This window comes from Thamnophis elegans, chromosome 8 (assembly GCF_009769535.1).
Source record: "Thamnophis elegans isolate rThaEle1 chromosome 8, rThaEle1.pri, whole genome shotgun sequence".
Taxonomy (NCBI): Eukaryota; Metazoa; Chordata; class Lepidosauria; order Squamata; family Colubridae; genus Thamnophis; species Thamnophis elegans.
The window spans coordinates 76,022,673-76,050,201 of NC_045548.1; the positions used below are offsets into that span (position 1 = coordinate 76,022,673).

The window sequence follows — 27,529 nt, forward strand, 5'->3', positions numbered from 1 at the left end:
TGCCTCCTTCCTTTCCTTAATGCACCGAAATATAAGAACCTGAAGGGAAGCATATATAATCCTAAAACTATAAGGGATTTATTCTTCTGAGTAAGACCCAACAGAGTGCCTGAACGTACTAGAAGTTTGTCATCTGGCCATCAATCAATTGCTTTCTCTCAGTTGCTTATATGAGTCTGTGCCTACTATGTCAAAAATAATAATAATTCCAGTGGAGGTATGTCAATTCTTCAACGTCATTTAAACCTTTTATTTTCAATTTCTAGGTCCAAAAGGATGCATCTCAAATATCCTTGATTAAATAGATCTGCAACTATGTTTATTGACTTTATCAGGTGTCCAGAGTGAAAAGGATGACTTACTTGAAGGCATGGTGTACGTATCTTCTTCATCTATGATCTCTGCATAGTCATCAGTTTCTGAAATGAAAAGAAGTGGAGGACCTGAAGGAAATGACTGCATTACATAGCAAAGCAAAAAGACTCTGTGTGTGTGTTTGTGTGTGTGTGTGTTTGTGTGTGTGTGTGTCTGTACATACACACTAGACTGCTTTTGTGTCCAAATCCAAAAACCTGCAACCTTTTCACCCATATAAATCTCCATCTGCCACCATGATTAAAATCTTCTCTCCAGACAAGGTTAATTCAGGGACACAAAGATGACCTCATTACCACCTACATTACATAACCAAGTTTGTTTTTCAGGGACTAGAGAGAGAAACTGAACGCATCTTTATTATCAGACAGACAGTCCCTCTATTTAGACCCAGCAGTCAAAACATGAGTAATCCTGTCTGATTCATCAACGCAAATTCCCCGTTAAGAAAATTCACAATAAAGCCGATGGATGAGAGAGTTTACAGGGGCAGAGCGGCAGAGCGTAGCCAAACAAGACAGAACTCAACACACAGCTGCAATGTGAACATTTGCGCCCAAAATAGCAATGTCTATGATATTCTTTTTTGGGTCTCTCTATGACTTCTTTATACAAAAGAGATGAGACACTGGTGATATTTCTTAAGGTCTTAGAGACTTAGGTTTGTGTTGGGAGTATGGGGTCCTGATGGTGCAGGCGAGTGCATTTCTTGATTCCATTAACTGTTGTGAAGGATTATTAATGGCTGCTGTTGGTTGTGTTTTTCGGCTGCTTTTTATGCTATTTAAAATAGTGTTACATTGCTTCATTCCTTTCTTAAGTACTGTTGGCCACTGAGAGTCATGAGCAGCTATTTAAATTTAATTAATCAAGTTATTTAAAGAATCATCTTTGAAGACCAGACAAGGAATAATGGATGGAAACTGATCAAGGAGAGATTCAACCTAGAAATAAGGAGAAGTTTCCTGACAGTGAGAACAATCAACCCATGGAACAGAAGTTGCATTCAGAGGTTGTGGGAGCTTCATCACTGGATGCTTTCAAGAAGAGACTGGCCTGCCATCTGTCAGAAATGGTGTAGGGTTTCCTGCTTGGGCTGGGGGTTGGAGTAGATGACCTACAAGGTCCCTTCCAACTCTGTTAATCTGTAAATCTATGTATTACAAGTCTGTTCTTAACGAATTCTAATTATTTCAAAAGTATTGTCCAATTTATCCTCACTCCATCCCCAATATTTTCATCAAGATTTAGCTTTTATTTTGCAGAGATTAGCTTTATGAGTATAACTGTCATTCCGGCTAGAAATCTTTGAAGTATATGCTAAAAATTCATAAACACCCAAAACTGCAGTTTCGCTTTTCCTCTGAATTGCTAGCTCAAACCCAAAATCTCTATCTTCACTGACATTTAAGCCCTGATAGCACTCGAGTTTAAATAATCCCTTCCTCTCAGGAACAGAATTTTATACACTTGTAAGATTTCCTCAAGCCATCCCCACCTAGATAGTTTAAAAAGCTTAAAAAAATAAAGGGCAGAATTCCAAGAAACTGCTATACTTGAACTGGGAAACCTACTTCAAGTACTATAACCTATGACGATCACTAGGTATTGTATCTTATGATTCTTGATGAATGTATTCTGTTTTATTTTTCTTTATGTACACTGAGAGCTTACGCACCACAGACAAATTCCAAGTGTGCCCAATCACACTTGGCCAATAAAGAATTCTATTCTAAAAACTATAGTGGAAAGTACTTTCTTCAAAAGCCTTGCTAAATTATTGGCATTAACTCAAGAAGTGTATAGAAGAGTCCAGAAAAGAAAAAGAAAAAAGGCAGAAGGCTGACTTCAGAATTTAGGTAATTTCCCTCCTTCCTCAAAAAAATTTGCATTCATTAATACTATAGCAGTTAGACTTATATACCGCTTCATAGGGCTTTCAGCCCTCTCTAAGCGGTTTACAGAGTCAGCATATTGCCCCCAACAACAATCCGGGTCCTCATTTTACCCACCTCGGAAGGATGGAAGGCTGAGTCAACCTTGAGCCGGTGAGATTTGAACAGCCGAACTGCAGTCAGCTGAAGTAGCCTGCAGTGCTGCATTTTCACAAAAACAGACCGTCTTTTGCTCGTTTTTGCCCCCTGCTCCAGCCCCCAGGAGAATTTTGCAGGCCTCTCAAACTCTCTGCATGTCCCATTTTTCACAAAAAAATGAGGCGTGCAGAGGGTTTGGGACGTCTGTAGAGTGCAAAAACTTTTTTAAAAAATTTACCTCTTCAAAATTTCATGCGTCTTATACTCCGGTGCTTCTTATACTCCGAAAAATACAGTAGGTTTCCCAGGTAAGAACATTATATCATTCAATAATAGATTCTTTTCCTGGCAAAATAAATTTAATCTCTTTCTGTCTCCATCTGTATAATAGTTTTGAATTATTTAAATTTTACTTAATTTAATTAAACATCTCTATACAGTACTTGTTATAAAGAAGAACTTTCTAGGCAGTTTACAATTAACGTTACTTAGTTCCATGATTATTTATTTGGCTCATTTTATTTTTTTATAGCCTCCCTCTCGGTCTAATTGAGTTTATTATTCACTTTTTCCTCTTTCACTTTTGAGAAAACAAGCACACATGGGAAAAGCAGAATCAATTTTAACCACAAAAAAATTGTGTAACTCATTATATAGCAGGCATTTTCAACAGATTAAGAGATGTTCTTAAAGCCAGACATCCTGAGCCCTTTTGGAGAAGGGGGGGGGGGGAGAGCTCATAATATCATTTTTTTTTTTTTGCTTAAGGCATCAATGCTTCAAAAGTTGCAAATGTTCCAATGTTGAGCACTTGAGGGATGAAAAAGAAGCTCACAGCCTCTAAAGAAAATCCAAATGCTTCAAGTGGGAGAGAAAGAGGCACTTCTGATTTATATACCCCCCCTCTTTATTTCCTCTCTTTAATGTTTCCTATCTGCTATAAAGCGCTTTTATATCAAGGAAGTGTCCTAAAGATACTGTTAAATTTGAGGCAAAAGGTCATGTTTGATCTTTATTGGCAAAGCTTTAAAAACCTATAAATTGCAGAGTGAAGGCCAATCAGGGTCAGGACCAGTGGTGGGATTTAATTTTTTTTACTACCGGTTCTGTGGGCATGGCTTGGTGGGCGTGGGTTCCGGTGCACATATGCACCAAATGCGTGTGATGGAATCCAGAAGAGCTGGCCGCCGCGTGCATACGCACTGGCCAGCTGTTCTCTTCCAGGTTCCAGCGCTCTTGTGCATGCACTCCAGTTTCGGCACTCAGTGCCAAAAAGGTTAACCATCACTGCTCTAGGATATACAGTTATACATTTTCAACTGCCTTCCTTTCACCTCTCTTCCTTCGTGTCCCTCTTTTTTTTTCCAAGAAAGCACGCACCATGTTGTCGAATTGTATGACTGTGGCATAGCTGAATATGTCTAATATGAATAAACATCAGGCTGAGCCGCGTGCCTTCATTACAAACAACAAAAGTGGCAAATGAGTTATTGAGGTTGCAAGCAGTACTTTCATCACACACCAATTGTTTATTTAAAAAAATGTAACCACATATTACCGTCCCCACTAATTTCATCTGTCGATCCGGGTAGCATGCAAAAAAGAGAGAAAGAAAGCAGAAGGAAAAGAGCGGGACAGGAAGGGACAGAGGGGAAAAGGGGGGGGGGGAGAAATCAGAAAATACAGTATTAAAATCACAAGTAAGCCAAAGAGAATAAAAAACATATTGTTACAGTAATATACATGCCCAGTTCCAAGGAAATGTGTCAAAGCTGTGGTAATTAAGGTGTTTATTGGGATCCAATAGTTTATTTCAATACAGCCATCACAACGTGCAGGCAGACAACAACACACTCTTTTTAATACAATTTGTGGGGGGGAAACTAGGCCATTGTTTTTTCTCTCTCCATTATAGCCCCTCCCCTCCCTTCCAACAGTATGAATTTGTTGGATAAACCTTGACTGGGGTGTCCTATTCTATGATTTAGGTATTATTTTAAACATCAATGAAATAAAAGTTGTCATTAAAGGTAGAAAGCATTAAATTAATTTTGAAGGTTGTTAAACGAGACACTTTACTGAAAATTGATTCCCCCCCTCTCCCTAATTAGACACACAAGAAAAAAATATTCCTCCCTAACTCAGTTTCTGGTAAAGTTTAGTTTACTTTACTTTATTGTCATTGCACCTCGTACAATGAAATTAAATGCCATCTTCAGTGTACACTGTAATTATAAAAATGAAACACAAACACACATCCTTCACATTCTAGGCAATTGAATTGAAAACCGATATTGCACTATACATAAAAATCATCAGTATTTGGGGGACATGTGACATGTCTGTTTTATTTCTGAGGCTTTTCTGGATCAGCCCAAGGTTGCACTTCAACAAATGATTATTTATTTTATCTTAAGTTCGTTAAGAACTTTTATATGGCCACCCAACTCATCCGTGGTGACTCCGGGCAGCTTACAAAGATAAAACCAAAAGACAGAAATCAAGAAACTTCCACCCATTTCGTAACAACCATCAGTCTGACCACTTGATGGGCTCTGTCTCACACTGGAGTCCCCGGGGGGCATTAACCGAAGCACAACTTCAGAGCCTTTCGAAAGAGTGTCCAAGTGGGGCACAATCAAATATAGGCAGTCCTCGATTTACAACAGTTCATTTAGTGAGCGTTCAAAGTTACTACGGCACTGAAAAAGTTTTTCACTGCAGCACCCCAGTCACGTAACCAAAAGTCAGACGTTTGGCAACTAACTCATATTTATGACGGTTGGAGTATCCCAGGGGGGTCATGCGATTCCCTCTTTTGCGACCTTCTGACAAGCGAAGTCAACGTGGAAGCCAAATTCACTTAACAACTGTGTTATGAACTTATCAACGGCAGTGATTCTTCACTTCACAACTGTGGCAAGAAAGCTGATTAAGTGGGGGCAAAAGTCACTTAACCAATGTCTCGCTTAGCAACGTAAATGTTGGGCTCAATTGTCGTTGTAAGATGAGGACTCCCTGTGCTGTACGTGACTTTCTTCCTTGAATTTATTTCATTGGTACAAACAGATGGGACTGAGTTTTCCAATGGACTAGATCAGAGCAACTGTTAAGACCTGTGGACTTCAATTCCCAGAATTCCCCAGCCAGCCATGCTGAAGTCCACAGATCTTAAGGTTGTCCACGTTGGATACCCCTTATTCAACTTAATGTCTATACATTCTTCAGATCAATATACAACGATCAGGAGTTTGATAATATCGTATAGCTGCTGCTCTAAGAAGCACAATTGCCTGTCATGCCAGGGGTTCATGCATTGGCCCAAGCAGGCTACTAAGTAAAAAAAAATGTGGAGTTTTTCTTTCACAGTAATTATTCCACAGGTTTTCAGCACCACCAAAGTTCCAGCTTTGCACAATTAGAAATATTTCCTAGGACTCACCAAACAATATGGGAGGGGGGAAGGGGGGCCCAAACTGAGCAAGGTGGCACACAGATTCAAAAATTTTAACAATGTTAAGTTTTAGCTTCTTGGAACTTTACAATTTTACTGTAGCCTGAAGGGAACCAAATTCTGACATGGTTAGCAAAGCATAGCTGTTGAACGAATCAGGCAACCTAAAGGATGCGCAAGGCTAAATACCCTTAGCTGGTGATTCATGTGAACACAAGACAAAAGGGAGAAAGTGTCTGGCTCGCTTTACTTTATGTTGACAGTGACTGACTCCTTTATCAAGAAGCAGAAAACAAAAAGGAAAGAAAGAACAAAAGTTGTCAGAACACCTGCAAGCAGGGAACACAAGCAAGAACAAGATTAATAGGGCAGTCGTTAGTTGTAATGAACATTTATCTAAATAATATCTGTATTTATCCGTTGTTACAGGAGTGTAGCTTTGACTAAGGCTTGGTCTTCTGAAAAGAGTGGAGCCAAGAAGAGGTGTTGAAAATGTAAAAGTCTGTCATCCCTTTCTGAAGTGCAACCAGATTAAGACATTTTCAGATATAAACTATAACAGCTCATCCAACTCTGGAATTTCATTATGGGTGAATGCATTAAACAAGATGCAAACTATTGTTGTACCGTTTCACCAAAAATAAGACCCAACCAGAAAATAACCCCTAGCATGGTTTTTCAGGTTGCTCGTGATATAAGCCCTACCCCAAAAATAAGCCCCAGTTAAGATCATCAGACAGACAGACGCAATTAGTGCCGTATTTCCCCGAAAATAAGACTTAACCAGAAAATCAGCCCTAATGCATCTTTTGGAGCAAAAAATAATAAAAGACCCGGTCTTATTTTCGAGGAAATACAGTATCATGAGTTTTAATAAAGGATTTTATTTATTAGTTTATTTAGCATATGGCACATACATGGACTTATAGTAGTTCAAATGTTAATGCCCTGTCCACCCAGCCATTCAAGGACAAGGTGGTCTATGTTGAAAAAAATCAGACCTTGGGTCGGTATGAGCTCTTGATGGACATTCAGACACAATGTGGTGGATATTTTGTCGAGGAGAACCACAATCACACTGGAGGGTAGAGATAAGACCCCACTTAAACAACAAGTCCTGGCAGACATCATGTTGGGTACGGATCCTGTTCAGAAGATCAAAACCTGGCAGGCCCTTCTTCCACGCGGTATTGTATGCTACAGTAAGGTCGATGAACACAGCTGTGGGTTTTAAGCCTCGCTGGAAACCAGCCTTGATATGACCGGTTAGGCTCAATAATCTTAATAAAGGATATTTAATTGATTGGGAACTGCCCAGATTTGATTAAAAAAGGGAGGGAGGGGATGGAATAGGAAGGGGGGGGGAGTAAGGAAAGAATAAGGGAAGGAAGGATAGGAGAAGGGAGGGAGGGAGGAAGGAAGGAAGGGAGGAAGGAAGGAAGGTTGTTCACTCTAAACTACTTTAATAGTATTTTAGGGAAATGGTATCTCAGAAGGCTCCTTAGTATAGTAAGGCTGTTTCAATTCAAAGACTGGACAACTGACATTACTTGGCTCATTCACTTCCAAATTATCCCATCCTTCTCTTGCACAAACCTGACCAAACTGATGCTAGATCATACTAATAGAACAGGATAATAAAGACATTATTTTATCTAGAGAAATAAGGCAAGAAGCATGAATAGGAAGGGCAGGAACACAGAAAGTACACTGGGAAACTATGCCAACCGTTCTACTCAATGACCAATATCAACAAAAGAGTCAGTAAAAAAGCTATAAACTCTATTGATGAGGGGCAGGATAGCATCAGAGTTCAACTTCTCTCTATCTGATTGATAAAATGTTCATTATCTGGACTGATCAAAATAACATCATGGTAAAGTTTTATCAACATCTTTCATTTGAGCCTGGTTCAATTTATTAATTAGCAAACGACTAGGACATTGTCCCATGATATTTCAATCAGGTTCTGTCTAAAAAACAATAACTGATGCCCAAACTTATATGCTTGCAGCTTTCACTTATAACAGGACATAAAACTTACTTTGTACAATAGCATGCTGACTGTGGGATTCTGGGAGCTGAAGTCCATATATCTTAAGGTTGCCAAAATCTGAGAAACTGTGGTTTACAATCAAGCCCTTCTATTTATTTTAAATTCATCATGTCCACAATTAAATATTTGAAATCAGACATTTCTTGGTCTATAATATTCACCCAATGAATTAGAGGGCAAGAAGCTGTTGGCTACCTACCACGGATGGTTTAAAAGATCACTGCATTAGCATGGCATTGGGGCTAATGATCTCTAAGATCCCTTCTGATTCTTTGATTCTAATTATGGAAAAAGATAGGCAGATCAATAGGCAGCCAGCCATAAATGAAATATAAATCATTTATGAAAGAAAACAGAATATTGCTTGTCAACTGTAAGTCACAGCTAAAATCGCTCAGATGTAGTGCAATTAATCTATCTTAAAACAATAAGTTTTTTTTAGCAGCTTCAAACAATAGCTGTTCATAGAGAAGCAATGAACACAGCAGGATATTTCCATTTTTATCAGCCTCTCAAAGGTTTCTAACCATCGGAGGATGAACTGCTGTTTGCACTACAGCTTTATCCATAACAGAGATAAACTTTAATAAGAGGATGGAAGATCATTTTTCCCTTCCTTTTCATTGGTCTTTTGGGGGGGGGGTGTCATTAGATAGAAAGGGAGAAAATTGGGGTGGTTCAATCAGTAATGATGTTGCAGTAGGAAGAGGACAACTCCATCCTAGTGCATCCTCCATCACTACATTGCTGCATTCATTTGACAGTCCAACCTCACTTGTCACATTGGGCCAGTCATTCTCTCTTTTCAAGCTACCTCATAGGGTGGGTTGTTATGATGGGGAAAACAAGAGGCTTCAACTGACATTTCTGCATGGCTAGCATATGGAAACCTATAAATGTTTTTGCTACATCGAAAAACACTCCCAAATGTTTGCTACATCCCAAACCACCCCAAAATGTTAACTCGTTATGCTCCCTTCTGTTAAAATATTCATGACTGGGAGAGACATGGGTACAAGGTCAGACAATTAATAGGCATAGCAACTAAGTCAGCCAATGGGAGCTTAAACAGTCTGTGCAGAGAATTGAAACAGAAACTTAAGCAGCCTGCTGCTCTGAGAAGTAAACTACCAGTCTGTCTGGGCTTGTCTGCTGATATGAAACTAACTGCTTGTGTTTGCCTGTAACTCTCCTGCCATGTACTTTACTTGGAAGAACCACCTGTTGGTATTGTACATTGTTCATCTATTCTTATCTATATAAAGAAGTTAATGAATTCTGCTACATCAGTTATCTGTCTGTGCTTCTGGATTTGAATTTATGCAACAAACTCTGACACCTTCTTGGTTTTGAACTGTATATTTTTTAACTCTGTAAAGAGAAGCAGCATCATCAGTTTTCCAGATTGGCTATTCACATTCCCGGTTCTCAGTTTAAACTAATACAATCCTGGGTTGTATAAACAGAAGCATAGAATCAAGATCATGTGGAAGTATTAGTGCCGCTCTATAAAACCTTAGTAAGGCCACACCTGGAATACTGCAACCAAAAAAGATGTTGAGGCTTTGGAAAAAGTTCAGAGAAGAGCAACTAAGATGATCAAAGGCCTGGAAACTAGACATATGAAGAATGGCTGCAGGTTTTGGGTCTGGCTAGTCTAAAGAAAAGAAGAATTAGGGGCAACATGATAGCACTATTCGAGTATTTGAGAGGTTGCCACAAAGAGGAGGGGATCAATTCATTCTCCAAAGCTCCTGAAGGCAGGACAAAAAATGATAGCTTGAAATTAATCAGAGAGAAGCAACCTGGAATTTAAAAAAACTTCCTAAGAGTGAGGACAATTAACCAGTGGAACAGCTTGACACCAGAAATCGTGGGCATTCCATCACTGGATGTTTTTAAGAAAAAACTAGACAGCCACTTTGTATGTGAAATACTAGAAGTTATTCTGCTTGAGCACGAGGGCTGGACTAGAAGACCCCCCCAGGGTCCCTTCCAGCTCTATTCTATTTTTCTCTTCTCTTTTTCCTGAATCAAGCCAGAGAAACTAATGAAAGAGGAAGATGGGCAAAAAGAAAAAAGAAAAGACAGAAAAATTAACTGCAGAGTTAGACAGAAGCCCTAAGATGGTCACTTCCTTTCTTCCTTTTTCACTTCGCTTTTATATGATAACATCTTAAGTTGAATAGTGACTCAGTTGTGATCAGCAGCCTAAAATTTTATTACAGTGCTCAAAAGAGTCTCCTGACATGTGTAACATCTGAAGTCCTAATTTCAGAAGGATTCTGTAGAGTTAAGTCTTGTATGATCATTATCACATACTCACAGGATGTCAAACAAAGTACAGATCACCCTCAACTAATAATCATTCACTTAGTGACTGAAGTTACAATGGCACTGAAAAAAGGGGACTTAAGACTGGCCCTCACACTTATAACCATGGCAGCATCCCTACGTGATCAAGCTACGTTAATGAGAATATCCGGATTTGCTTAATTTCAGTGATCTGCTTAACAACCATGGCAAACAAAGTCATAAAATCAGCTGTGACTCACTTAACAACTGCCTTGCTTAGCAACAGAAATTCTAGTCATAAGTCAAGGGCTACCTATAATTACTAGTTAGAGGTTAACTTAGGATTCTAAGCACTGATCTAGTATCTTGTAATGTAGGAGACAATCAGGCCGAGCCTGAGGGAGGGGTCAAATACATCATCAGTCTGGAGTCCCTACAACCCCTTAAGAGAGTCCAGCCTCCCCCCCCCCTTGAAGTTTCTTGACTCTTATCTGACACCAATTTGCCTTGACTGTTAGTATCGTGTTTCCTCAAAAATAAGACAGGGTCTTATTTTCTTTTGAACCCCAAAATAAGCGCTTGGCCTTATTTTCTGGGAGGTCTTATTATTTTTTAGGTGCAGGAGGCAGCGAGCGTGGTCACCTCATGGCTGCTGCTGTGTTTAAATATTTTTGGGGAGCACTTATTTTCAGGGGACAGCTTATTTTAGCGCATGCGCTCAAAAGCCCTGGGCTTATTATCCGGGGAGGTCTTACTTTCAGGGAAACAGGGTAGTTCAGATTCTTGTGGACAGGTAGCATGAAATAAACTTGCAGTAAGTCTATTCTGTTTCCTGACTTCCTGCACCTGACACACTCTCCACAGAAGACTCTCTTGCAATATAGAAGAACAGCTATTAATTTATTTCCAGGCCATTAATTTATCGATGTTAGGCAGCTTCCCACTTCATGAAGAACTAATGTACTATTTACAGTATACTGAAACAATCCTAAATCCTGTGACTCAAAGCAACAAGAAAATTGATCAGCAGAAAATGAAGCATTAAACTCTTAACTTCACACTATCGTTTTCAGTCAACAATCAATAGACCTACATAACTAGATATACAATGTTCTTTTTTCCATAACAACATTAAAGCTGGATTTTTCTTACAGCTATTTCTCCTGTATGATAGCTCCCAGACCTCGATTGTGAAATTAATCCACATGAAAACAATCAGCATGTGATATCCGTACTGGCTTTTAATACCAAAATTCAGCTAAACTATTTTCAATAATAGAATAGAATAAGAGTTGGAAGTGACCTTGGAGGTCTTCTAGTCCAACCCCTTGCTCAGGCAGGAAACCCTATACCACTTCAGACAAATGATTATCCAACATCTTCTTAAAAACCTCCAGTTGGAACATTCACAACTTCTGGAGGCAAGTTGCTCCATTGATTAATTGTTCTAACTGTTAGGAAATCTCTTCTTAGTTCTAAGTTGCTTCTCTCCTTGATAATACTTGCTTGCAATTCATTTCTCACAAAAGCTCACTCAGTCTTTTTTCTCTCTTTGAGGGTTCACTGGCATGAAGTCAGTAAAACCCTTTTTAAAAATAATAATAATAATAATAATCAACATCATCACCATCATCATCATCATCATCATTAGATATCCTACCTGATACAGAGACGGTATGTGATCGTATTCCTTGCTTTTCGTTGTTGGCCAGCCTGTAACACAATAGTTCAAATCTATGAATGCTCTATGTTTTATACCAGTGTTTCTCAACTTTGATAACTTGAAGACATGAGGACTTCACCTCCCAGGATTCCCCACCCAGCATGGCTCACTGGGGAATTCTGGGAACTGGAGTCCTCATATCTTCAGGTTGCCAAGGTTGAGGAAAAAAACTGTTCTGTACAGTTCAAAACTTTGTAGGGTTCAGTTACCAGATTCACTGTCTCTTCTACAGAACTAGATTTTGCAGTGAAGAAAATGATTCCACTTCCTTAAATTCAGCTCAGAACCAAAAGTACAAGAATTCATCTGAAAATTCCATTTTAAACTCCACCAGATGTTCAAAATGACAATGTTAAAAGCTGAATGAACAAACAACTTTGTAGTTTTCAATTTCTTCTAATTATCTACTATCTAGCAACAACAATTTGAATTGCATCCATCACTTACGTTAAAAAGGAATAAAACAACTGTCTTTAATTTAAGCATGTTATCTGGAAGCTTTATATTCTGAGCTAAATGAAGAGAAGTTATCCATTTTAAAGATGGTTTTAGTACTGGAAAGAACAATTTAGCAAACTTTTAAGGCAATTTCATTGTTTAAAAATTCTTGTTTGTAGACACAGGGTGTTACAAGCAAAAATATTCATATTTTAATAGATTATGGATATATTGTAATATATGTATTGGTAATATATGTATTGTAAGTAGGCCACTATTAATTTGACAAAAATGTAATATGCAAAAATCACGCTATACATCTGTAACCAGACTGCAGAAAAGCACAACATTTAGCTGAAACGATGATGGATGGATGGATGGATGGATGGATGGATGGATGGATGGATGGATGGATGGATGGATGGATGTACATCTATAAGATAGATCACAGGTATGAGCATTGATCAAATTTTAATGTATTCATTGTATGGACTTCTCATATACTCTGCAGAGCCATTTGGATTTAAAAAGTAAATATAGTATTACCTCCTCTATAGAATTGGTTCTCTTGGGTTCTGAAGCAAAAGGCATTATCAAGTTATGCTGCCAAAATCCATTTAGCAATTAGAAACTGAGGTCCGTATGCAAAGTTCTCTGTGTACCAAGTCTTCATTCTCACCCTGAACTATGTATGGGTCTTCCCTTATGGTCAACATTTGCAATTGGTTACATTTGGAGACTTGAGAGTATAAATCAAAATTATAATGTAGTCAGTTTTAATGCTTTAAGCTTCCAACAAAAACATTCAAACTTACTTTGGTATGGATGGTAAAGCTCTTTCGCCTTCTAAATGAAGAGAAAAAACAAGTTTATTGCAACATATCAATAAATATATACACAAGTATTTTGCTTAAAAGTAGAACCCACTAACTTAAGCTAATTGTATTTGATACCTCCTTACAATGGTTTTGTGATCATTTAAACAAAACTTCTTATGAAGAATGATATATTATTAGAGCACCACCATGGCTTAAAACTGAAAACGAGCAAAATGTGTTATATTTTCAGAAAATTAAAACTATAGAGGAAGTATTGGGCATTCTAATGAACCTAAATTTATGTTCTGTAGAAACAGACTATTTCTTTTTCTCATTGCCATGCTATTTCTCAAAAAACATGTAGAACCAATACATCGGAAGACAGGGAAATGCAAATAAAATATTGGGGGGCAGGGGGGAGCTAGTAACAAGCATTCAGTACAAATCGTGGCTCCTTGAGTTACAGCCACCTCTTTGGTCTCAGGGAAGCCAAAATAAATTTTCAGAAATGACAAAACATGTATGATGGCACTAATCCCTCCCCCGCCCCCCCCCCCCCCATGTAAATGAGCATATTTGGGAGATTATTGTTCTGCTGCAGACTTATTTTTTTAAAAATTCAATGTAAAATTGTCAATAAGCAATCTAACATTATTTTGTCAAATTTAAAATAAAATCAAAGTTATTAGCCAAAGTATGTTTTATATGAGGTAAATGGTATCCTGGTGGAAGTCACTATCCACTCTGGTATAATAGTTAGTAAAGAGTGCAAGATTTCTCACTTTTGGGGAAGAAATGGGGAACTAAAGATGACTCCGTTAAAAGCAGGGCCAATGACAGTGGCAGTGGCAGTGGTGTTGTCCGGGTATTTATTTATAGGAAAAAATGTAATTTCTAATGTTGGATTTTCCCCCTTATCAGAGGGAGCCCCCTTGTGGAGTACTGTGAAGCAGTTACCATGGCAACTCCAATGCACTGTACAGGAGCGCAGTAGACGCCAGTACAACAGTATGGCACAACAGGCTGTATCTTAACAGAATACACACCACAAAGGATGTTAGGGGTTCTTACGCCCACAGTATTTTTCTCCAGAGAGTAAGTCATCTCTGTATCAAGTTTGGTTGAAATTGCTCGAGGCACTCCAGTTATGCTGGAACACACACACACACACAGACACACAGACAGACACAGCCATTTTTATATAGAGAGATTTACAAAAGAGATTTATTTAAAGCTTTGGAGAATTTTGTGGAAGTTGCAAAGAAAAAAAGTGAAAAGAAATCAAGTTCTAGCACATTATTTGAAGGGACTTAAATGAAGATTGATAAAAATCAAAGGAATATAAACCTGGTTTATTTGAACAAGGTTAAAATAAATATGTTACTATCTCTGGTTACCTTTAATGGACTTGTGCTGATCAGGACTAAAATGGCAAGGCTTTAAGGATTTCGTTATAGATAAGAGATGGAATATGGGAAAAAGAGATCATTTCTTATATTTTAAGAGAAGCTGATAAATTACTAAAATTGTTTATAGTTATTGTGATGAGTCATTTTTTATATCTTTTTTCTTTATTCTATTCCTTTCCTATTTTTCCTGCATTTTTTATTTTTTTCCTTTTAATGTCTTTATTTTATTGGTTTGTATTAGTTTTTATTTTTGCAGCCATAATTTTTAAGACTGGATTTCTAATGACAGGACTAAAATGCCAATCTTTTTTTAATTACTGGGCAATTTGGAACAATCATCCTAATTCCTTCCCCATGGTTTCTGTGAAGGGATGAGGGACAGAAGAATCAGGTAGGCTTCACTAACTCTTTGGAGGAGGAGATTAAAATATAAACATAAACAAAATTATATCTGAACAGTTAACGTCAATGTCAAGAAGAGAATTTCCTAGTGAATTACATATCCATACAAAACTATGAACTAAACAGAGGTAGGCAAGTTATATTATAGGCAGGAAAAAAAGAGAATTGAGGGCACCAATTGTTATTCAATTAATGAGTGACCTGTAAGTAAGTGTTTTACAGTATTATGGTATTACCGTAACTACTAGAATAGCTGTTTTAGTTTGTCTTTATATAGTCTCTTGCGGAAATTGTATGTATTTTATCTAGTAATATTGTAAGGGGAGAGCTGTGTTAGTCAACAATCAGCACTCTGTCACACTTTTTCACTATCAAATTTTATTTTAAAAACCCATAAGCATCCGAGGAAGCAAGCTGTACTTCAGGAAAGTGCATACCTTTTAATAACATTTGACAATCTGAAAACACATTACCAGAATCCTTCTGACTTCCTTCTAATATGTCTGATCACATACAGAGATGCTGCCACTGATTTATTCACAATTATAGGACATCCCAGCAAACAGCCACAACAGAGACACTTAACAAAAAACATTTCCTCTTACCTTTCTGGGGTCGGATGATAAAAGACTGTGTCGCCCCCGTGACCAGTCGGCAATAGCCATCTATCAAGTCAGCCATGTTCTCTGCAATGGTTAAGGTTGGTGCCGTCACTGTCAGAGGCTACAAGAGGGAAAAAATAGCACACTGAACAAAGAGGCCTTATTGCAGGCACAAACATTTAGTACAGCTGCTGAACTATTACATCAGAGAAGAGCATGCAAATGAGAAGCAGTAAAGAGAGGGAAAAAAAGGACTTGGATGGCTGAAAAAAATGGCCAGTTCTTATGCCTTCAAATCCTCCACCTGGAGGAACTCCCCAAGAGCACATAACGTGTGAAAAGTGTGGCCATCGAGATCGGTGCCGATTCTATCAGAAGCATAATCATTTTGTTCAGAGAACAGAACAACCGTTCCGGATATATGTGAGGAGAGGGCTTCTATGCACGGATGCATCCATAGACCCTAGACATTTCAAAATTAATCTTAATGTATCCCACAAGTTACCAATTCTACTTTTTGTTCTTCCAGATTTCAACAATCACCCCAAAGTGGTTGACCTCAAAATTTAAAAGCAGCCTAAAAATAAGAAAATCAAACAAATGAAAGTAACAAATTCCATTGCCTTCTGGGGCATTCAATTTTCAGTTGCTTACTAGGGCCAGAAATCCTGTCTTATCTAATCCAGAAAAGGGCTGCCCAACAATATGGAGGTTGCAACACAAACGCACTGCCTGCCCAGCCGCACATCTTACAGGCCTAGAACCAGGTATAGTCTAGGTCACAGCCTAGTTCCCATATATCATTCTTTTCTACCTTTTCCCTGCCATTTTTATTCACTTAATGATTATATCAGGCATAAAGCTACATTAGACAAATGAACCTCCAAATCCCACTGGTTTCATTATACTGCTACATAAACGCATGGCACAACATAGGAGAGCAAGCCCATCAGGACTAGATTCAGCAGTCCATCTGGATTTAAAAGATACAGGCCACTCTTTCGAAGACAGCAAAGTCCACATTTTGGACAGAGAGGCTCGCTGGTTTGAAAGAGGGATCAAAGGGCCATCTATGTCAAAATTGAACAGCCCTCTCTCAACAGAGGGAGAGGGATACAACATCATCTATCTCCAGTCTACAACACAGTCCTTCAAAAGTTCCAAGAAGGCTCCACACACCCTTTTGCACCACTCAGGTGACACTGAGAACACAGATAAACCTCCAGATGGCATCAACAACTCTCTAAAACAGGGTTGTCAAACTGGATTTCCTCGAGGGCCGGATCAGCATTGTACTTCTCCACGGGTCGGGGGGGGGGGGGAGAGACAGGACGGATGCTTCTTGCAGCACCCTGCCAGCCAAAACGGGGGCTGGTCATTTGCTATTTCCAGGCCGGCCCCACAGGCCAGATTTGAGCACCCCGCGGGCCTTGAGTTTGACACTCCTGCTCTAAAAGAATGCAAATGACCAGTTGTCTGCAAGGAGTATAAATCCTTCCATTCCCCACCATCCAGTCAGAGCTGAAGAAGCTCCTTGGATGAGAAGCAAAATATCTTCAAAAGAACCCACAAAAAAAGTCACGTTGCCTCTTGGAAAAAAAAAAACACCTTTGGGACAACCATGACCCAGAGGACTGAGAATCTCCATAGACGTTTTCATTAGAGTTACCAAATTGGTCTTTGTTAACCACACACTTCCAAGCAGTGTCTGTGGAAAATAATGTACTGACAAGTACCCAAAAGGGACGGTCTTGTTTTAAATTCCATACGTCATCATGAACGATTGTAAATATTGATAGCACCGATGGTCAGTAGAGATATGTAATCTGTTAATCCTGACAGGAAAGTTGTAACTTCTATGGTTCTTCCTCCTATTTATTCTCCAGTAAATGTAAAACCTTATCAGGAAATTACTACATAGCATCTTTCATAGTTAAAGACCAGAAACATTTTTGTCTCTGGATAAAAAAAAGTCTCTGAGATTATTTTCTTACACAAGAAGTTAATTTATTTATATCCTATGCTTTTATAATATGAAATGGGAATAGCTACACCTACCTTTATTCATAAAACATGCAGCAAGAATTTGCTTGCTCTTCCTACCTGCTTGGAAGAAAGATCAACCGACTTACCTCTGGTGCTCCAGCAATTTTCATTTGCAGCATTCCTTTTCTGTCCTTGTCTTCATTAGTTGAATACTGAATGGTCTGTACTTGATGGAAATCTGCCAAATGGGTAGGCTAGAGAAAGACAGAAGGAAAATATAAGGAGGAAGAATCAGTATAGATGCAAATCAGTGATGGGTTTCAAATTTTTTTAGAACCTTTGCTGTAGGTGTGGCCTGCTTTGTGAGAGTGGCTTGCCGGCCATGTGACTGGGTGGGCGTGGCTTGGCAATCATGTGACTGGATGGGCATGGCCGACTTGTAAAATGTGGTGAAACTCACTTAACAACGCTCTTGCTTAGCAACCAAAATGTTGCCTCAGAAACTCTGGCATTTGAAGCACGCAAGTCTTAAAGCTGTCAAGTTACAACACCCTTGCACCCCTAACGCTTTAGAAAAAAAACCCAGGGGCGTTCAAACTTGACAGCTTTAAGATTTGTGGACTTCAACTTCCAGAATTCCTCCTCCAGTCATGTTGGCTCAGGAACTCTGGCATTGAAGTGTGCAAGTCTTAAAGCTGTCAAGTTACAAGACCCTTGCACCCCTAACCCTTTAGGAAAAAACCCCAGGGGTGTTCAAACTTGACAGCTTTAAGACTTGTGGACTTCAACTCCCAGAATTCCTCCTCTCACTCTTCATCTTAATGATGGGCGGATGGGCAGGGGGAGGGAGCTGGAACCGGTTCTAAACAGCACTGTAGATTTGTGGAACCTCTTCTATAGAAGAGGTTAGAACTGGCAGGAACCCACCCCTGATGCAAATTCTATCAGATACAAAATACGGGATGCGCAAATACATTCCTATTTTTCTGGGCATTCTGGTACTTTATTACCTCTCATTGTTATCCGCACCCTATGTCCATCTTATGTACTACTGAAGGGGGGGGGGGGCAATTAATAGTTGGCAATAGTTTGCTTGATCAGAATGCTGTTTAGTGACAGTAATATTGGCCAGGAGTCCACATGAAAACTGACCATAAACCTACACAGGAATATAAATAATGCATTTTGGGGATTTGATCAGCTTCCAATTCATAAAGTATCTTAATGGTAAAGGTAAAGGCTTCCCCTGTCCAGTCGTGTCAATTCTAAGTGGCGGTGCTCATCACTGTTTCTTGGCTGAGGGAGTCAGCGTTGTCCGAAGACATTTTTCATGGTCATGCGGTGAGCATGGTTATATGCCAAAGGAATATATATATTCCTAATATAACACAATGCTGTACCTTCCCACTGAAGTGTGACCTATTTATCTACTTGCATTTTCATGCTTTGAACTGCATGGTACCTATTTATCTACTTGCATTTTCATGCTTTCGAGCTGTGTGATACCTATTTTTATCTACTTGCATTTTCATGCTTTCGAGCTGCATGGTACCTATTTATCTACTTGCATTTTCATGCTTTGAACTGCATGGTACCTATTTATCTACTTGAATTTTTATGCTTTCGAGCTGCGTGGTACCTATTTATCTACTTGCATTTTCATGCTTTCGAGCTGCGTGGTACCTATTTATCTACTTGCATTTTCATCCTTTCGAGCTGCATGGTACCTATTTATCTACTTGCATTTTCATGCTTTGAACTGCATGGTACCTATTTATCTACTTGAATTTTTATGCTTTCGAGCTGCGTGGTACCTATTTATCTACTTGCATTTTAATGCTTTCGAGCTGCGTGGTACCTATTTATCTACTTGCATTTTCATGCTTTCGAGCTATGTGGTACCTATTTATTTACCTGCTTTTTCATGTTTTCAAACTGCATGGTACATGATTTTTTTGTATCCTGATTTTAAAAAAACTTCCTTAAAAACACTGGACCGGTTCCCACACAAAGTAATGGCAAATGTAAAAGTCTGCTTAGATATGAAGTCATCATATCCCAATAATTAAACTTACATTAGAGCCTTTGTCTGTAAGATAGCTGATTCCTTCTTCTGGACCGATGGCCAATTCCACTGAAATAATCCAGCTAGACTTTTATAGTTAATATAGAAAAGAAGCAATAAATATTTGGAAAGAAAATGTTTGAACACTGAATAAAGATCTTTATTATCACTCAATGGAACAAATTGATACTAGACTAATACATTACATTTCAAACACTGGATAAACCTTAATAGAGTACACTTATATTAGCCTTTCACAAGCAAGTGAAGACCTGGTCTCCCATACATTTGGGCCAGAAGCTCTGATGATGATGTGTTTTTCAGTCACTAGGATTCTTGCTTCAATCTTGGGCAAAATGGGTTATATGTTGCGGTTTGTATTTTAATCTTGATTTTAATCCAGATCCACTATTGTAAGATGGGCAGCAATATAAATAATTTAAATAAAATAAATATCCCTGAGCGATAACTCCCAACATCTTGAGAGGCTGCCTCATTTTAAAAACAGAAGGCACAAATGCTTCAATGGTCATTGCAATGTGCCACACATGGGCTTGACCATTGCACATTTTTTTTCAAAATGAAATCATTTCCCCAATCCCTCTAATAGGGAGCAGAAACACAACAGGTGAGACATAGTTACCCATTTTCCACTACTATTGCTCTAGCTGGCCTTTAAATTGCATTTAAACTCACTATGGCCATTTTAAAATAATTCCACATCTCTATAACCTCTTTAACCTAGTTAGCAATTCCTAAACTCCCGATCTATCAGAAATGTAAAATAATTAAACAATTTAAAAATATATAGTACACAACATCATATGCAAATAAAGAAAATTTTGTAGCCCAAGATCCAGCCCATCTGTCTTCTGTTTAGATAAGCTAACAATAAAGGGCTAAACTTAACATTAACAATTAGAATTATTCTATACCATGTCCCAGTAGTTGAAAGCAACATACTCACTCCAAGGGCACACTTGAAGCATTCCTTATCGAATCGGTATACTGGTGAGAGAATCTCAAAGAATTTCAAAATACTTTCTTCTCTATTGAGATTGGCAAATTGTCGAAACGTTTGCTGAATCATTTTTCGAAGATTTTTGGCCTTTATAATGAAATAGTCAGATGTTAGTATGCATCACATCCAAGCCACATAGTACCAAGATGGTTCCACCTAGCCTAGGAACTAATAGAAAGCACTGGATACAATACCACATATCTTTAGTTTTTGAGATTTTAAGTCCTTAGAAAAAGAACATCTCATTTTTAAGAAATGTCATATACATGGATGAATCACAATAACATACTTGGGTGATAGCCAAAAATGGAATGATCAAAACTCAAGGTCTAATAATTTCTAATGTATGAGCAGAATGCAATATTACCTTTACTGAATCCAGTAAACTCTTTGGAAAAAATCTTCTCAAACCGACATCTTTCCTGAAATAAGCAAAGCAAAAATAAGTGATGCATGAAAAATGTTGTGATTTTAACTATGTGAAATAATAATATACTATATTTTAGTATAGAATTGTTGTGTTAGGATATAAATGTAGATGCCAATATTCAATCAAATTCATTTTTTTAAAAAGCATTGTTATTCCCACTAAACTTTGAGTGTGCCCTGCCTTCCCAGCTCATCTCTCAAACCTTCAACCAGCCCTTCTCTAAACCAGTCAATCAGGGCCAAGTCATTCCATTCTTACATCTCTTACAAGTAATATAAGATATAAAATATATGTCCTTATTCTCTCCTGTCCCGATTTAATGTTCTGGATCACCTGATTAGTGGTGATTTGTTGCACTAGAGAAGAGATGGCTAACCTTTCTGTTGTTGCATGCCAAAAGCACAGACACGTGCGTGCAATGGAACACGTGTGCACCTGCACCCATACTGCAATATGTACATTACACACACTCCCCACGTGCACCCTGCCCCCCCACATTATGCAGGTTCAGATGACGCCCCGTTTTGGGCCTGGAAGTCCTCCTGCACCAACCTGAAAGCCAAAACGTGTCGCGGGGTGCTGCATGAGACCCCAAAATGCAATGTGGGTGCTCCCCTGTGCATGCACCCCATCCCCTAGCACATGCATGCATCCCCCACATGAACCCCGCACATGCACGGCAGAGACCCAAAGACCCGCTGGCCAACAGAAGGTGCACACGCATGCACGGTGGAGCTGGGCTGGGGCAATGGCTGGAGTGCCTGCAGAGAGAGCTCTGCGTGCCACCTGTGGCACGTGTGCCATAGGTTCACCGTCACCCTACTAGACCCACAAAGGCTCCCTTGAAGTTAAAAATGCCATCATGATGTATAATGATTTCCTGCTCATCACAAAAGCTTTAGCAACGAACCCTTTTAAATTCCAGGCACCCTTGTGATGGTACCAATTCATGAAAGCCAATGAAAAGAAAACCACTCTTTAATGGCCATAGCAAAGCAGGTCCTTTTCGTGGGACTGGATGCAAAGCCCTCAAGCCCTTTGGTGAAAAGTGGTTAGAACTGTATTCTGCAGCCCATGCCAATGGCTTCTTAATCCCACGCTGGGCAGTTTGTTCTGCTAACTGCATTCTAGGTTAGGACAGGGATAGCAGGATTAGAGAGACAAAGCCAGAGCCTGTAAATTTCCAGGAGCTAATCAATAATTAAACTCTCGGCATAATTTAGTCCCATGACTGATTAATCACATACCTAGAAACCATTTTGTAAAAAGCGCTTCTAACCAGCTGATCCCACAAGTATTAACAGAATGAAGATGACCCCCCCCCTTCCCCCCAAAAAGGAGGATCCTATGTATTTCCAGTCAGCCTATGAATCACCCAATTTGTCTTGGTCAGGCCAGAATCAATGAGCTCTTATGTCCTCAATAAGCTCAAAGGTCAAAATTTTACTAGGTTTTTACAAATTCTCACCTTAATTAGAATAATGATGGCAATCTTTGCCTTTTTACTTCCAAGAGCAACAATTGTGTTCCTTCCAATGGAAAGAATTCCTGACAAAAATGCAACCACATACTTACTCTAAGACTTCATAGTTTGACTTCTTATCCAATGCGTTGCCTCTCATTTCGCAGTATGATCTCCTGAAATTATAAAAAAAAGGGCAGTGCTCTTAAATGCTAAGCCGAAATCAAGCCAAATGCTTGATTTCAAATCTGATGTTAATTATACTTCGGCTTTTATCTGTTATTTCTGAAACCTGCCTTGAATGCTTATATAATCAGAAAGGTGGGGTAAAATTTATTTACTTACCTTACCTAGGAAATTCCAAACTAAATCATAGATGAGTGGGAACATTCAGAAACATGCCTAATAAGAGCCCCCTGTTGCTGGACTAAACAGACAGGAAATCAATCATTATAAAGTTTTAAAAACTTTATGCAGATTTCTGAAAGTCAAACTTTTGGAGGGAGTTGAAAGTCCGTGTTGCCCAGCGACAGCCCCAAAACATCACTGCTCTAGAGGAGATCTGCATGGAGGAATGGGCCAACATACCAGCAACAGTGTGTGCCAACCTTGTGAAGATTTACAGACGTTTGACCTCTGTCATTGCCAACAAAGGATATATAACAAAGTATTGAAATGAACTTTTGATATTGACCAAATACTTATTTTCCACCATAATTTTCAAAAAAATTCTTTCCAAATCAGACAATGTGATTGTCTGGATTTGTTTTCCCATTTTGTCTCTCATAGTTGAGGTCTACCTATGATGTCAATTACAGGCCTCTCTCATCTTTTTAAGTGGGAGAACTTACACAATTGGTGGCTGACTAAATACTTTTTTGCCCCACTGTAATTGTAGGTTTGAATGGAACAGATATAGCATAACGTTACATTAAGAAAACCATTCAAATTTTAAAATTCTACTGTTTATGCCACAATAAATTTTGAAGTTTCTGCTTGAACATACTGATGAGGACATTAAGATTAAAGTGAAGTTGTTCTATTTAGTAATAAATATTTAAAAGATGATCTTACCGGATTTCAAGGCAACCTAGCTTCAAGGCAATTTCCTGGTCCACCTGATCTGCTATCTCTAGCATATAGTCATTTTTCACCTGGAGCAAAGCAAGCAGAGATGGGTCATAAATACAAGTCAACCACAAGAATTATTTCAAATACATTCAAAGGTCAGACGCAATCATCCAACATGTTTCCAAGTAGATTACAATCTGTGCAGGATTCAGATCGTGTTCAAGCAACTCCTTCTGTGAAAACTCCAGATTCTTACATTCAACTCAGCTGGAGTCTAACTCAGAGCAATTTTATCCATTGGACGCCAAAAGCAATCTTCACAGCCACCTAAAAGATACTCCCCTAGCCCTTCCTGGCCTTGTAGAAATTAGGCTTCCCTGAACTCAGAGAGTACAATGAGCAAATAAGGGCGTGAAATAATCCGAATTTGCTGGGGGGCGGGGATTGCTATAAGGTAAACCCTAATAAAGCGTCTTCTATCCAGTTATGGTTGCTCCAGCGGCAATGCAGCTGACTTTTCTGTTGCTTCATCCTCCATCGTCTGTAAATCAGGGAGAACTCCAGGGTCTACAGACAGTGAGAGTCCACCTCAGGATTTAGATCAGATCCCAATTTAGATCTCAGATCTAAAGTCGCTGCTGCTTGGTTCCAAACATCCAAGATCTCATGGACAGCCGTGAACCAAACCGCTGTTCTGACCGAGGCTTCCCAAGAGCCTGAAGCAAACTCCTTATCCTGAGAAAAAAAGTCTATTAATTTACTGTGGATTCTGCTCATTCACATCCAGAAAAGTCTTTCAAGGGAGGATCTACAGTCACAGACCTTATCTGGCTTGGAGAGCTGCCAGGCCAATATCTGCAAAACTTGGCAAGGAGCCTCGGAGAGTCACGAACCAATGAAGCGAACTAATTGTCTCCCCTTTTGCTCCCCTTTTATTTCCTCTGGGAGGGGCCATTCATTGTCCACCTGTGGCCTCACTCCCAAGTCCACCCCTGTTCTTTAGCTGTTCCCTTCGTCTGTCCACTCTGCGCATGCGCACACTGGGAACAGGCTCCAGCTGTTCCTCTGCCTCACTGGTGTCTGACTCTGAAGGCAGCTGATAACTGGCATACGGCTCTGGCCCCGTCTCTGCCTCTGACACAGAGCCCTCATCCGAGCCTTCCCCAGACTCCAGGACTGGCCCATGTTCCTCCCCAATCACTGTCTGAATCTGCTTCCAGCTCCGTTGGCCACTGGCAAGCCACAACAACCACAAGAACAACCACAAGCTCCTTTGAAACCCAACCGGATCCATTAAACACCCATGGAAGACAACATGAGTAGGTCTAGCTCCCCCCTGTGGAATGTGAGGATGCAGTAGTAAGCTCCAGAGGGCAACAGGAAATGTTAAGGGGTACTACTAGACAATGGTTTACCATAATATCCTCCGGTTCTGGATCACATTACCATTGCCCTGAAACCTAAGTATGTGCAATCCTCCCATCCACCCCACAGTAAGCTGAGTCATCATGGCAGCCATGATTTTCTACCTTGCCTTCAAATCCATACCCAGCGAAAGCAGAGTGAAGCCCCCAGAACTGTAAGCCTATCAACCCAAATATGGCATTAAACAGATGTGACAGGGACACTAAGGAAGCTACTGCACGAAAGTGCGGTTTGTACAGTAGCAAGAATCCCAATTGATCTCTGAGACCCAAATCTCACATTCAGTCATACCTGTAGGGCAGCTCCCTAACAATCCTCAGTCTCCAGAACAATGGCACTCCACTACTAGAGTGGTGGCTGGCACCCAATCTGAAACTTTCTGGGCACCCACCCATCATGTGCCCAGCCAGGTCTAAGCAATACATGCCAGGACTCAGGGTTCTCATCCACAGTTAGGTTTTGAAAATCGAATTTTCAAGAAGAGGTCGAACAGTCATTTGTCCAGAACGGTATAGGATCTCCTGCTTGAGCAGAGTCTTGGACTACAACTGTAGTTCTCAACCTTTTCTTCATCTTGGATGCCCTTCAAAGAGCTTTTGTGGCCATGAAGCATGACCACAGACCACCAAGAATTAACTCAACATTTCTTCAAGCCTTCGGATGCTCCCTCTGACAACATTGCAGCCCCCCCAGGGGCCCGTGGACCACAGGTTAAAAACCATTGGATTAGTATTCCTCCAACATCCCTTCTATTACTATACGTTCTATGTTCTACATTTTGGCTGAGCTTCATGCAAGACTGACCAGGTATATCGAACCCTGTTTCAAGGACTGGATATGAGATGTTTAAAAACATAGATAGTATTATTCGATTCCAAACAAGTAACATTCAGAAATATTCTCATTGAGCCAGATCTAATGTCTAAAAGTCATGCAAATCTGCACCCACATCTAAATATTAGTTATGAGAAGCGCCCCTTGAAAATTCTGAAAGGGCTGTAGCTGCGAAACCTAATATCTACAAATTGTGATGCTTTTATACTTTTAACCTTTTTTCATCCACGAAGAGTCCTCGTAATAATTTAAGTAGCCATTTCCTTAAATATCGCACCCCTTGCATTGGATTGATGATTGAGTAAAATTTGTAGAGTTCAATCATTCAAAAAGAAAGCTAATCCAATTTCATACCTTCTCCTGAATGGCTGCGAATTTATTGTTCTATGAAATCACCATAAATTCTGAGACACGGAGTGTAGAAAGTTATTCACCACGTTTCTCCCTCGGCCTTTCCCCCCCCCCCCCTTCCTCTCCCCGCTTCGTGATGAGATGAATAATTGAACAAAATATTGTGTGCCTCCAACAAAACCAACCAATGCTGCTTTTTCTTCGTGGTACTTTCAAAATATTATTTGTCTTACAGTGGTAACAATCAGCCATCTGCCTTCAGCTGCTTCATCAACAAGGTCACAGTTTTCACATTAAGACAAGCTGATCTTTGACATTTTTCCCTAATTACAGGCGTCACACAATAGTAAGGATGTTAATGACTAGGGACAGAATCGATTGCTGACAGGCACTGTGCAATGCAAAATGACTTTAAAATTATCCTTTCCACGCTCAGAGAAACCCCAGCTGTCTCTCTTCTCCCACTCCTCAAGTTGTTGTCAAACTCAGAGTGCCACGTGGGAGGAGCAGATAAGAGACACGTTCAGAATCTTCAGATCTATATTATTCCCAGAAACACGAATGAAGGCAAATATACATGTTGTCCCAGGAGAAAAAAGGGAATTTGAGTCAGTTGCTGGGACCAGAGTTTTACTCTTCCGAGGTTTCTGACTCATGCTGAAACCCATCTTTCATTATGCAGCAACAACTAAGATTGTTGGCCGTGCAGGTACAAAAACAGCCAGGGAAATGATTGAAGGCTGGGAAACGGGCACCTTGTGCTGATTTAAATACTTAGGAGCCAAGGGCTTGGCAGCACAAGGAAATGACAGCCAATCACCAGCCTCAACACACCAATCATCCAATAGGAAGGCACCATATAAACACAATTCATAGAATAGCCCAAAGCACTTATTTTACTAGGGAGCAGTTCCCTGAGGATGGGCTCCAGCATGAGCCGAGGTGGCGCAGTGGGTAGAGTGCAGTACTGCAGGCCACTTCAGCTGACTGCTAGTTCAGCAGTTCAGCGGTTCAAATCTCACCGGCTCAGGGTTGACTCAGCCTTCCATCCTTCCGAGGTGGGTAAAATGAGGACCCAGATTGTTGTTGGGGGCAATATGCTGACTCTGTAAACCGCTTAGAGAGGGCTGAAAGCCCTATGAAGCGGTATATAAGTTTAAAAAAAAAAAAATGAGCGAGCCACCAATATGATCCTTACCATTTTCTCACATTTTCCTGTACTTTTAGCTCAAGAAAGAAAATCACATATAGCTAATTCTTGGTTTAAATTTATTTAGTG

At 39.6% G+C, this 27,529-nt stretch overlaps 1 protein-coding gene across 10 annotated transcripts in view; it reads right to left on the reverse strand.

Annotated features, from left to right (window-relative positions):
- PTK2 (protein tyrosine kinase 2) overlaps positions 1-27,529 on the reverse strand; it is a 205,806-nt gene that overhangs the window by 78,459 nt on the left and 99,818 nt on the right. For all 10 annotated transcript variants that reach the window (XM_032222562.1, XM_032222560.1, XM_032222556.1 and 7 more), the window contains 10 exons: positions 23,644-23,723; positions 22,683-22,745; positions 21,045-21,099; positions 20,624-20,764; positions 19,667-19,744; positions 17,738-17,845; positions 15,609-15,726; positions 13,190-13,220; positions 11,874-11,926; positions 363-419 (listed from right to left, as the gene is read on the reverse strand). In XM_032222562.1, coding sequence (XP_032078453.1) covers positions 363-419; positions 11,874-11,926; positions 13,190-13,220; positions 15,609-15,726; positions 17,738-17,845; positions 19,667-19,744; positions 20,624-20,764; positions 21,045-21,099; positions 22,683-22,745; positions 23,644-23,723 — 784 coding nt within the window. The remainder of the gene's footprint in view (positions 1-362; positions 420-11,873; positions 11,927-13,189; positions 13,221-15,608; positions 15,727-17,737; positions 17,846-19,666; positions 19,745-20,623; positions 20,765-21,044; positions 21,100-22,682; positions 22,746-23,643; positions 23,724-27,529) is intronic.